Below are 12507 nucleotides of genomic sequence, written 5' to 3'. Positions count from 1 at the left end.
TATTGTCTAGACTGACTTTTCTGTGTGATTGAGAGTGTAAGAGGTTCATTTATTGGAGCACAAACAGCAAAAACGTTTTGAATTTACTTATTTATGTAAACAAAAAAGGAAAATCATAAAAAGGAAAGTAGTTCATAGTTCAGTGTTGATCTGGATTCCAGCCGTACATGTACTTAAAGACCCACTCCAATGAAAATCCAGTTTTTGGTGATTTGAATATGTTCTTGTGGCATTTTTCTGATAATGGAGGACATGCAAGCTGAAAATTTCAGAAGTCGAAAAAAAAAAAAGGCTGTTGGAAAAAGCTGTTGGGTGTGACATAGAAGCTAATATCAGCGGGCCACAGGCTCCATGCTCCTCTGGATAGCTCTAATATTGCTCTGTATTATTGTTGCATCGGTAATGATGGGAAATGGGGTCGGGCTCACTCTGCATTAACAGCTTGGAGGGGAATTTCTAATGTAATGCTGCCGCTTTGCAGAAACTATCCTAAAAATTACACATGCTTTTTTTTCTCTTTTGGCTAAAAACTGCACAATCATAATCAAAAGACCACTGCTATGAAAATAGATCAAAAGATGATTTGAGTGGGGCTTTAATGAAGTGTCAACATGACTGTATGTCATGTTTCTTCCAGCAACGAGAAGCAGTCTGTCCTTGAGCTAAAAGCTGACCCTCAGCTTTACCAGTAGAAAGATTTTGAAAGGAAACTCGCAGCAGCGTTCAACCAGCTTCCGCTGGAATCTTCCTTGGCTGCTGTGCGGGAAATTGCTCTGTCCACTTCCCTTTCCGGACTCTCCTCTTCTTCAGGGAGATAATCTGGGAGGGCTGAGTTCTGTGGTACCTCTGTCCCAGCAGGATTCAGAGGGATGTAAACCTGAAGAGATGATGAAACAGGATTTAAGAATATTAGTTATTCATTTTTTCTTTAGCAGATGATCTGTAAATGTAACTCACCTCTTCTCCGGTCTCATTCTTCACCACTTGTTGGGCTGACAGCACCTTCGTGGCAGCGATTGCTGTTGCCAGGTTCTGTAGGCGAAGGAATTGTAGAAAAAAGGTTTGTTGATCTTGAAAAGCTTTGAGAGAATTCTACCTAGTTCCCGTTTGTTACCTCGGTGGGAAGGTCCGAGCGAATGCGGACCGTACATCTCTTGGAGGCCATTTGGAAAGTAAAGCTGATCACTCCTTTAACAGTGAGCAGAGCCTCTTCACACAAGCTTCGCTGCTGCTGGAAAACAAGAAAAGGTGGAGGAGCGTTAAATCAGAAATGCCTCTGAAAGTAAATGAATCTCTAAAAGCCTCCAGTCTTACTGTGCTGTCCAAGCCTTGGATGTGCAGCGTGACGGACTTGGCTTTTTTACTGGAGGAGTTGATAAAAAACTGTGGCTTTTTTCTCCTCTGCCGCTCTGGTGTGCGGGGTGCAGGATTAGCAGGCTGACTCAGAATGTTATAAACCTCTTTAGCTAAGGCTGTGATGTCGACGGACAGTTCGTCTCTACATGGAGACAAAAAAAAAAAACGTTCATTTTGGATTTTTGTAACAATACATCCTTACTTTTACAAGTTTTGCTGAAAATATCTCACCTTCCAATAAGATTTTCCAAGCTCACCATCATACCCAGTTCATTCTTCATTGTGGTGATGTTTGGAGTCAATTCTGCCAAATACCGAAGGGTCTTAAAATAGAAAACAAACATTTAAAAACTTTTTTTGTATAAACTACACACATTAAATATGAGCTAAAACACACATTTAGATCATTTTCTAGTCCAGATTTGTTTTATCAAAGAATATTTGGGCCCAATACAAACTAACATGATTATGTCCATATTACAGATTGCTTTTCACCAAGTTATTATACTTTTTTGTAGATGGAATCTTTTAGTTTGACATGTTTCCATAGCTATTCCTAACATTAACCTGTTTAAAAAAAAATCCATCAGACTGAATTTATTTACTCACCATATAAAAATAAAAAAACAATCTAGCCACAGGGGTTGCAAGCCAGTAACTTCTGTGCCGGTCCCAAGCCCGGATAAATAGAGAGGGTTGCGTCAGGAAGGGCATCCGGCGTAAAAATTGCCAAAATAACCATGCGAATCATCCACAACACTTTAGACATACCGGATCGGTCGAGGCCCGGGTTAACAACGACCGCCACCGATGCTGTTAACCTACAGGGTGTCGGTGGAAATTTGACTACTGTTGGTCGAAGAAAGAGGGGAGGCAGAAGGGTCCGTTGCCAGAGAGAGAAGGGAAAAGGCAGGAACATAGGTTTGAGAATAGGGACTCTTAACGTTGGCACAATGACAGGGAAAGGCAGAGAGCTGGCAGACATGATGGAGAGAAGGAAGGTAGATGTACTGTGTGTGCAGGAGACAAGGTGGAAGGGCAGCAAGGCACGTAGTATTGGAGGAGGATACAAACTTTTCTATCATGGTGTTGATAGGAAGAGAAACGGGGTAGGAGTGATTCTGAAGGGGGAGTTTGTAAACAGTGTTCTAGAGGTGAAAAGAGTCTCAGACAGGATGATGAGCCTAAAGTTAGAAATTGAAGGGGTGATGGTGAATGTAGTCAGTGGGTATGCGCCACAGGTTGGCTGTGAGTTAGAAGTGAAGGAGAGATTCTGGAGTGAGTTGGATGAGGTCATAGAGAGTTTTCCCAGAGGAGAGAGAGTTGTTATTGGAGCAGACTTTAATGGGCATGTTGGTGAGGGCAACAGAGGTGATGAGGAGGTGATGGGCAGGTTTGGTGTGAAGGAAAGGAATCTGGAGGGACAGATGGTGGTGGACTTTGCGAAGAGGATGGAAATGGCTGTAGTCAACACTTACTTCCAGAAGAGAGAGGAACATAGAGTGACATACAGAAGTGGAGGTAGGAGTACTCAGGTGGACTACATCCTATGTAGACGAGGTCATTTGAGAGAGGTTAATGACTGCAAAGTGGTGGTAGGAGAGAGTGTAGCCAGACAGCACCGCATGGTGGTGTGTAAGATGACTCTGGAGGTCAGGAAGAAGAAGATAGGGAAAACAGAAAAGAAGACCAAGTGGTGGAAGCTACAGAATGAAGAAACTTGTGAGGAATTTAGGCAGAAGTTGAGGCAGGTCCTGGGTGGTCAGGATGAACTTCCAGATGACTGGGAAACTACAGCAGAGATTATCAGGGAAACAGGTAGGAAGGTGCTAGGTGTGTCATCTGGAAAGAGGAAAGACGGTAAAGAGACTTGGTGGTGGAATGAGGAAGTACAGGAATGCGTCCAGAGGAAGAGGTTGGCTAAAAGGAAGTGGGATGTAGAAAGGACTGAGGAAGGTAGACAGGAGTACAAGGAAGCGCAGCGTAGAGTGAAGAGAGAGGTGGCAAAGGCCAAACAGAAAGCTTACGATGAGCTTTATGACAGGTTAGACACAAAGGAAGGAGAGAAGGACTTGTACAGGCTAGCCAGACAGAGAGACAGAGATGGGAAGGACGTGCAACAGATAAGGGTGATTAAGGACAGAGATGGAAAGGTGCTAACAACCCAAGAGAGTGTACAGAAAAGATGGAAGGAGTATTTTGAGGAGCTGATGAACGAGGAAAATGACAGGGAAAGAAGGGAGGAAGATGTGGTTGTTGTGGAGCAGGAAGTAGCAGAGATTGGAAAGGATGAGGTTAGGAAGGCTCTGAAAAGGATGAAGAGCGGAAAGGCCGTTGGTCCTGATGACGTACCTGTGGAGGTATGGAAGTGCCTAGGAGAGACAGCAGTGGAATTTCTAACGAGGTTGTTCAATAGGATTTTAGAGAGTGAGAAGATGCCTGAGGAATGGAGGAGAAGCGTTCTGGTTCCGATCTTTAAAAACAAGGGTGACATGCAGAACTGCAGCAACTATAGAGGAATAAAGTTGATGAGCCACACAATGAAGCTGTGGGAAAGAGTAGTGGAAGCCAGGCTTAGGAAGAAGGTGGAGATTTGTGAGCAGCAGTATGGTTTCATGCCCCGTAAGAGCACCACTGATGCCATTTTTGCTTTGAGAATGTTGATGGAAAAGTACAGAGAAGGTCAGAAGGAGCTGCATTGTGTGTTCGTAGATTTAGAGAAGGCGTATGACAGGGTGCCAAGGGAGGAGCTGTGGTACTGTATGAGGTCGTCTGGAGTGGCAGAGAAGTATGTCAGAGTAGTTCAGGACATGTATGAGAGAAGTATGACGGTGGTGAGATGTGCTGTAGGTCAGACAGAGGAGTTCAAGGTGGAGGTGGGACTACACCAAGGATCAGCTTTGAGTCCTTTTTTGTTTGCTATGCTGATGGACAGGCTGACAGACGAGGTAAGACAGGAATCTCCCTGGACAATGATGTTTGCGGATGACATTGTAATTTGCAGTGAGAGTAGAGAGCAGGTGGAGGAACAGCTAGAGAGGTGGAGGTTTGCTCTGGAAAGAAGAGGTATGAAGGTCAGTCGTAGTAAGACAGAATACATGTGTCTGAACGAGAGGGATCAAGGTAGAAGCGTTAGGTTACAGGGGACTGAGGTGAAGAAGGTGCAGGAGTTTAAGTACTTGGGGTCAACAGTTCAGTGTGATGGGGATTGTGGAAAAGAGGTGAAGAGGCGAGTGCAGGCAGGTTGGAGCGGTTGGAGGAAAGTGTCAGGAGTGTTGTGTGACAGAAGAGTGCCAGCAAGACTCAAAGGAAAGGTGTACAAGACAGTGGTGAGACCAGCTCTGCTCTATGGGTTAGAGACGGTAGCAGTGAGACAGAGACAAGAGGCTGAGATGGAGGTAGCAGAGATGAAGATGTTGAGGTTCTCCTTAGGAGTGACCAGGTTAGACAGGATAAGGAACGAGTACATCAGAGGGACGGCTCATGTTGCCTGTGTTAGCGACAAAGTCAGAGAAGCCAGACTGAGATGGTTTGGACATGTTCAGAGGAGGGATAGTGGATATATTGGTAGAAGGATGTTGGAGATGGAGCTGCCTGGCCGGAGGGCAAGAGGACGGCCAAAGAGGAGATATATGGATGTCTTAACAGAGGACATGAAGTTGGCTAACGTTAGGGTAGAAGATGTCCATGATAGAGTGAGGTGGAAAAGGATGATTCGCTGTGGCGACCCCTGATGGGAAAAGCCGAAAGAGAAAGAAGATAAAAATAAAAAAACAAGTACTGTATTATTTTTTACTAGTTTGGAAATTATTGATTTATGAAACTTTAGTAGTCGTTTCACACTGAACCCAAGGAAATTAACCTGCAAAGTTGCAAACAGCACTTCTGCATCCTGGTGGTCCAGGAACAGAACCAGCCCGGGCAGGCAGCCCTGATCCTGGACTATCGCCTCTCGGTTCTGTGGTTCCGAAGCCAGATCCCGCAGCTGACACACCACCGACAGTGCATCCATCATCTTAGTGCACGAAGATTGCCTAAAATTCAGAATACAGATATAATCGGTGCGAAACGTTAACATAAACTAGTAGGATGTAAAAATTAACACGAGGACTTCTTGTTTGTTAGCTAGCTAGCTTAAGCTGCGCGGCTTAAATTACAACATCACCATGTTCATTGTTTGTTGCACAGTTTGCGTCACAGATTTTAACTATATTGTAAATTCTGGAGAGAAAAAACCACAGTTAGGAAATCGGATAAATAAATCAAAGTGATGTTTTGAATGTTTCTTACCCTGGAAGCGAAGCAGTTTGTTCCGCAAAATACAAATTTGGTGCCCCTTTAGTCCCCGTTACGTGATTGGCTAAGGATGTTGTAGATCGCCTGCTACTATTGGCTACTTTTTTCTCCTCTGTAATCAGAGCCAATCAGAGGCGACTTCACTGCTGCGGCTTTATTTGACTTCACAGCTTAGCATCCCGGACGCGTGAGTAAGAGAAGTACTGCGAGTTATCGTTTTCAACTATTTTAGACCGAAGTCACCATTTATAAATAGCAGATTTCACAAAAAAACAGCAAAACGGTAAGCCTAAACATATTCCTATCTTATTTTGTTGGTTGACAGTAGCGCAGTCGGTGTGAAGCTTGATTCTTGCCGTGCTCATATTGGCGCTGCGGAAGCTGCTGCTTTGCTCAGGTCAAACACTGCGTTGAACTGATCAGGTGTGCTTTAAAACCGCAGGACTGTCGGTTTAGGCCAGTGTGACTCCATTGATCAGTCTTGCAGTAAACAGCATTTCCTGTAAAATGACATCCAATTGTCAAACATATATATCTCAATTTTTTGGAACCTCTTGTCTTAGCGGTACATTACATACAGCTTTTTGTTGGGATGTTTCACAATCAGTTTTTTTTAATCTACCTACTACTAAAGTCGACATCTGATTGAATCCTTGCAATAATAATCAGATGGTCCTGCTTGTTCTCAGAATGGGACTTTCCCTCTCATTTATAAGGTTTGTAGCCTGATGTGATGCAATTGCATGTTGACTTCTGCATCTGCTGTGTCTTTGTAGGCCCTAACAATGTGAGGCAGTGGCGTCCTGTGTTTTGGCATCTCTCTAGTTCAGTCAGCAGAAAGAGGATCCGTGCAGTCATCAGCTGCTGCAGAGGAAAGTCTTTGCAATGTCTCTATTGGAGGATGTTGTATATGTGCTGCGCACAGTGCTGGAGTATTTTGGCGTACCTCCAGACATGGTAAGTCAACACACTTACTTCTTTTATAGTTGTATTATTATTATTTAGTATTCCCTGATTGATTGTTTTCTCCTCATTTTAGTTGGACCCCGTGTGGACCAGTCAGCTGTGTGGACAGTATCGCAGCATTATAAGGATGATTGGGACCAACCTCCCTCTGAAGCCCCCCCCACGTGTCCATTTTCAGGTGTTCATAAGTCTTCGATCACTCCCGTTTTTCAGTGTAAATCTGTAGTTACATTTTTAGCAAAACACATTTCCAGGCAACAAGAACCACAATTATTGTAGGTAACAAAACTACTGTATTACTAAAATGCATAGGTATTTAATTCATTATTTAGACTGAGCATCATTCCTAAAATGTTCATGTCAACACTATTTGATTCAGATTTTTGAACAATACCTTTTGATTCTGATCAATTGCATCATCTCAAGTAGCTTAATTTAATTTTTTATAGTGTTGGCTCTGCTCGTATGATCATCTTATAAAGAAACAAGCACAACAAAATGAACATTCAATTTAAGGCCCGTACACACCGGGACGAATATTCGCCAGGCGTTATTCGCCAGCGTTTTTCGCCACGTCTTTTGTGTTCACACCCAGGCGATTTTCGCTGACGATGAGCCGACCGAACATGCAATTTCATTCCCTGACATGAGATGGCACTTAATGTAAACAGAAATACTCCTGTACACAAGGTGGCGCTGCGCAACTTTACGATTCTTAAAGTCGCTTTTCACTCAGAAGAAGAGAGCAAGTATTTACGCGCTTGTCAGAATCATACAAAGAAAACATGAATATTTCAAGCATCAGTAGCTCCAACTGGTGCTTGGTAAGGGGATATTTAAGAATGTCCGTCATTATTTCTTCGCGGCAGTGTAGACGCTACTCGGCGTCTATCTTCTTCGCTGGTATGTGTGCTCAGCAAGGCAGTTTTGTGTTTGAGCGCCCCCAAGTTGTGTTTTACTGTAACTTCAGAAGCTCCAGACACGTGTGCAAAAGCGCCATTCTCATTGGTCGAATAGATTTCGACGCGACGCGTCGAAAAAAAAACGAACCCGAGGCGTTTTTTTTTTTTTTGACGCTTTGGCGCTTGGCGTTTTTTCGCCTCGGTGTGCACACTCACATTGGTGCCCTTTGTTTAGTCACGAGGCGTTAAACGTCGGCGAAAATCGCCGGCGAAATTCGTCCCGGTGTGAACAGGCCTTAACTCAACATATCAGTTACTACCACTGTTACTTAAGTTCAAGCAGCACAAAATAATATGGTAAATGCGAGGTTTTCCCTGGGTAACAAAATCTGGTTTTAAACGATTTTTGAAAATATTCTAGACCAGTGTTTTTCAACCAGTGTGCCGCCGCACACTAGTGTGCCGTGGGAGAGGGTCAGGTGTGCCGTGGGAAATTACCCATTCACTGATGTAAAAACATTTACCATCTCCAGGATATCAGCTCTTTGTTCATCCAAACAGGTCCTGATAAAACACTAGTAGTTAGAAATATGAAAGATCTTAACATACTTTTTTCTTTGTGTTTATTTTATTAAAGACACTTTGATAAGAATGACGGTACCACGATTTCGCTGCAGCTTCAGCTCTGTTTTTGGAAAGGTCCCGTCCATTCAACTGTCCCCACCAATCATTCTTGGGGGCTTAATCACATGTTATCAGTCTGACCAATCAGAAGTGGGTAAAGTCTTTACTTCTTTGTCCCGATTTAGCTCGTAAAGTCTCTCAGTTCTAACAAAAACACCAGCTAAAGCTCGTCTTTAGCGGTGTAGCTTTCCACAGAATCCGGTATCAGACTGTGGAACAAGTGAACAAAACAATGAAGCTCAGAGAAGCGATGTCCGACCGTTTGCGCACTACATCTCCCATGATGCATTGGGTTAAAGTGACAGCGTCTCAGCGCACAATGAGATCTGTTGTTAAACGTCTTGAAACCACATCAAACACACATCAAACAGTTTTGAAATCTTCTAACTTAACTTTTATTACATCTTTTAGAAAAAAACAGCTGCAACTTTCAGCTTTTTCTGCCACAATGATCACAAAAATGCATGTGAGGTTGTGGAGGGACTGTAGATCAATACAGACTATGAGTTTCTCCTTTTTTTTAAATTTTTGGATGCTGGTGTGCCGCAGGATTTTTGTCAAGGTTAAAGTATGCTGTGGCTCAAAAAAGGTTGAAAAACATTGTTCTAGACGTGCTCGTTTAGTGCTTAAAAAGTTTCTAAATTGATACCCAACCCTGCAAATAGAAAGAAATGAAGAAAAGGACATGCACGTTTTCATGTCATTTTATGAGATGAAAGCAACAGATCTCCCCTTTTTTTTACATTTTCAATTTTCTTTACATTTCTTCTTGTGTTAAATCTATTCCCATTGGAGACTACAGTATGCATTTCTTTAACATTAGTATAATATATCCATTTTTTGCCTCAGATCCCCTTGGTTGCTAACATGCTGCATGATGTGGATGCCACAGGGGACACACCGGCCATCCCCTCTTTGGCTGACATCATGTGGGTGTTTGAGGACAAGGGGGACAGTTTTGCTAAAACTAGGTAAGAAAACAAACAAAAGTAAGTTAACAAAGAAGAAGAAAAGCACAACAGCATGGTTTGTTTGTGCTTTTTCATCTGAATATTCTCTCTTACTTTGTTTAATTTTAATTTACGTATAATATATGTTATGTCGTAATAGTATATGTGGGTGTAGATTCTTCTTGTTGTTAAATGTTATTACTTTTGCATTTTTGCACATTTTAAATACCCATCATTCTTTTTGCACATTACTGGTGTTCTTTTTTCTCTATTTTGCACTGAACTGCTGTAACAATTGAATTTCCCCTACGTGTGATCAATAAAGAATATCTCATCTCATTTTTATAGGATGCATTTACCCCCAAAGAAGCAGAATTGCATAAATGCCATTCAGAATGACTTGGAGCCAAATATTGTTCATAAAAAAGAAAGGTCTGCTGGCCATGCAGCAGATCCAGAAACACTGAAGAAGATCTCAGCGCTGGAGAGCGAACTGCTCAAACTGCGGGCTCAGATAGCCATGATTGTTACCGCCACCCCAGGCGCGGGTAAATAATTATTTGCAGAGTTGAACTGTCTTTTATTAAATGTGCATACACATTAAAGGTGAAAACATTCTTTCAATTTTTAGATCAAACAGAGTCCCATAATGCCCCACTAGTGTCCCTGACGTCGCCTCTGCCGCTTCCAGCTCTCACCTCCACTCCTCGCTCCGCTCCTGCTCCTCCTCCTCCTCCCCCACCACCTCCCCCTTGCCCAAGCTCCTCCACCGACACACTGGATGTGATGCAGCTGATCAGACAAAACAGGAAGAACAAAACTGTTAACGGTCAGCTGCAGCCACACAACAAAGAATCTGAAAATAAAGGGATGCCCTCCATGATGGATGTTTTAAAGAACTTAAATCAAGTTAAACTGCGTTCAGTACAAAGGTAAATACTAAGCTGCAAAAGACTCAGTACAGATATATATATATATATATATATATATATATATATATATATATATATATATATATATATATATATATATTTACTTTTACTGCAACAACTGAAGCTCATTCCTTGTCTTTAGATCACCAGGAGGAACGCCGGTCGGGGGGAGGCGCAGTAAGGGAGGAGCCGCGGTGCTGAGTGACCCGGCAGCTCTCATCGCTGAGGCGCTAAAACGGAAATTTGCACAGCATCGCCATAACACATCCTCCGACAAAGAGAATTCACGGGAACTCTCGCCTTTCGGCAGTCCAGAATCCCCCAAGGTGTAATTCTTTTATCACTATTATCATTTTTGACACACCAGAGCTCCAAAACATGTCTTTTCAGGTGCTAACCTTCATTCCTCTGCTCTAGGTTTCTGTCCACTTCAGGCGCAGTCAGGGACGGCGCCACTTCTGAGCCATTACATTGTGACTCCAATATTTAAAGGCAATAGCAGGTTCTAACTGCATGTGTTCACACAGACGTGCCTCTGAGTGGATTTCTGCTGAAGCTGCTGGTTACGGGTCATTTTTTGCTCTCTGTTTTTCTGCTCTTTTCCTTGTGTTTTTGTTTATTTGATGGGGTTTTGGGTTTAATGTCATCCATGCTGGCTCTGGACATAAAGGTTTTTGTCCTTTGAAGTTTGCTGTTTTAGAAGTTGCGGGTAAGTTTTGGATTTAAGCCAGATTTCAGATTCTCTGAGCTGTATTCTATGCAATTTTTTAAAAAAGTTGTTTCATTTTATTAAAGAATCTAAATGGACTTTTTCCAACTTTTTATGTGACTGATACTTCTTCATTTGCCCATGGTTAGTCTTAAACATTATTTAGCTAAAATAGTGCTTTAAAATTCACTTAATTGTGATATTCTCTTCAATCTGGCGCCAAAGAAAAAAAAAGTTCAGTTGTTTTAAGGTTGTGACTGTAGTATATCTTTTCTCACTAGCAAACTTAAGTTATTTCACTGGTGATGCTTGACTTTGAGCCACAATTGCCTTTTAACAGGAATTATTTCAGCTCTCCTTTTAGCTCTAGATAGGTTTATGTCTTTTCCAACTTGCCACATTTTTGTGAAATCAGGGTTTGGTGATGTCAATTTCTGCCCCCAAGAAATCTCACCACTTCCTTAATAGAGATATTAATTTTTATAGGCTATGACTTCCTTTAACTTGTTTTTATTTTAACATAAATTTTTAGGCTTTTTCAATATCTTTGACTTTTAATTCAAGAGGAGAGAAAAATAATTTGGTAATATTAATTTAGACTAATTATAAGGAAGAAAACCAGCCAATGTCAACCCACTTAGACAAGAAAAGAAAGCCACCAACCATAATTTTATTTAGCCTTTCAGCATTTATGTAAACTTTTATTCATATCAGGATTATTTTTTCAGAATTCAAATGTAGTGGAATCTCGTCTTGCCATCTTCTAACATGAATATTCAGCGAACAAAACTAATGTTTTGGTCATCCTTTATTTTGCCTTAGTTGATACTGCTTTTAATTTTGTGTGGGTACACAAAGATGACAGTCAATGTTATAAAGTTCAAAATAATTACTGTATTTATTAATTTTTTTGTAATTTCCTACTGAAATGAGGGATCTCAAATAATACAACTCAGAATAATTTACCTGATAGGGCGGCATCCTTGCCACAGTATCAATTAAATTTGGTTTCAGTTTGTTACATTACAATTTGACTAAAGATTCCACACAATTTAACCAATACATTTTCAATATTATCATTTACAACCTATTGAGTTCAGTTCAAAAACATGGTTGTTATGTAATTTGCAATTCACACTAAAAAAGGGACAATGTCCATTAAGAAAAGTAGGAACTCTTATACTTGAAACTAACAATAGCTGGTTTTGCCTGAAATATATTCTAACAGTCACGGTAAGTTACTGAATTAGCCAATAACCACTCATTAGTTAAGAAAAAACAATTTTTATTTTTACATGTTTTTTAGAGACCAAAAAAATACACCTAAACGCAGTTCAGATTATATGGGTTTCATGTTTGTCGGTGAAGGTTTTTTGGATGTTGGAGTTTAGAATCATGTTTTTCTGTCATTAATATTTAAATACAGGCCAACACTGAGTTTTGAAATAATTCCAAATGCATCTATGAAGGCAAATGACTAAAATGAAACACAGTTGTGACTGTAGGTGTCAGCCATGTGGAAGCATGTGATTCAGTGTGTGGAGCTCTGCAGCCTGACCCACTTTTTCAGTCACTGGTAAAAACACTGACATGTGGTTACTGTACCAGATGCTCCTGTTATAGTGCAGATCTTCCTGATTTGTCAGATAATCTTTTATTCAAAAGATTAACTTGTGACTCAGAGACCAACATTTGAAAATTGAAAATAAACA

At 41.3% G+C, this 12507-nt stretch overlaps 2 protein-coding genes across 4 annotated transcripts; one reads left to right on the top strand and one right to left on the bottom strand.

Moving 5' to 3' along the window:
- Positions 1-72: 72 nt before the first annotated feature.
- On the bottom strand, positions 73-5731 carry LOC101165191 (armadillo repeat-containing protein 1-like). Its single transcript, XM_011491800.3, has 7 exons — positions 5647-5731; positions 5219-5390; positions 1588-1679; positions 1315-1498; positions 1115-1231; positions 958-1032; positions 73-877 (listed from the first exon to the last, which is right to left on the bottom strand). Exons 2-7 carry the CDS (start codon positions 5369-5371, stop codon positions 683-685), a joined length of 816 nt encoding a protein of 271 aa, XP_011490102.1. The 5' UTR covers positions 5372-5390; positions 5647-5731; the 3' UTR covers positions 73-682.
- An 80-nt stretch (positions 5732-5811) lies between these two features.
- mtfr2 (mitochondrial fission regulator 2) lies at positions 5812-10908 on the top strand. Of its 3 annotated transcripts, none has more exons than XM_011491799.3 (8): positions 5812-5935; positions 6429-6609; positions 6692-6796; positions 9054-9175; positions 9503-9702; positions 9795-10086; positions 10229-10412; positions 10504-10908. In XM_011491799.3, the coding sequence occupies exons 2-8, from the start codon at positions 6538-6540 to the stop codon at positions 10546-10548; spliced, it is 1020 nt and encodes a 339-aa protein (XP_011490101.1). In that variant the 5' UTR covers positions 5812-5935; positions 6429-6537; the 3' UTR covers positions 10549-10908. The 3 variants fall into 3 exon arrangements, with proteins under 3 accessions (XP_011490101.1, XP_004083754.1, XP_020570080.1); XM_004083706.4 differs by having other exon boundaries at positions 5814-5935; positions 9786-10086; XM_020714421.2 differs by having other exon boundaries at positions 5822-5839; positions 9786-10086.
- Positions 10909-12507: the final 1599 nt, after the last annotated feature.

The sequence above is a fragment of the Oryzias latipes genome, chromosome 24 (assembly GCF_002234675.1).
Source record: "Oryzias latipes chromosome 24, ASM223467v1".
Classification (NCBI taxonomy): domain Eukaryota; kingdom Metazoa; phylum Chordata; class Actinopteri; order Beloniformes; family Adrianichthyidae; genus Oryzias; species Oryzias latipes.
Note: the sequence above shows the minus strand (reverse complement) of the source record. Positions and strands in the feature narration are given on the sequence as shown.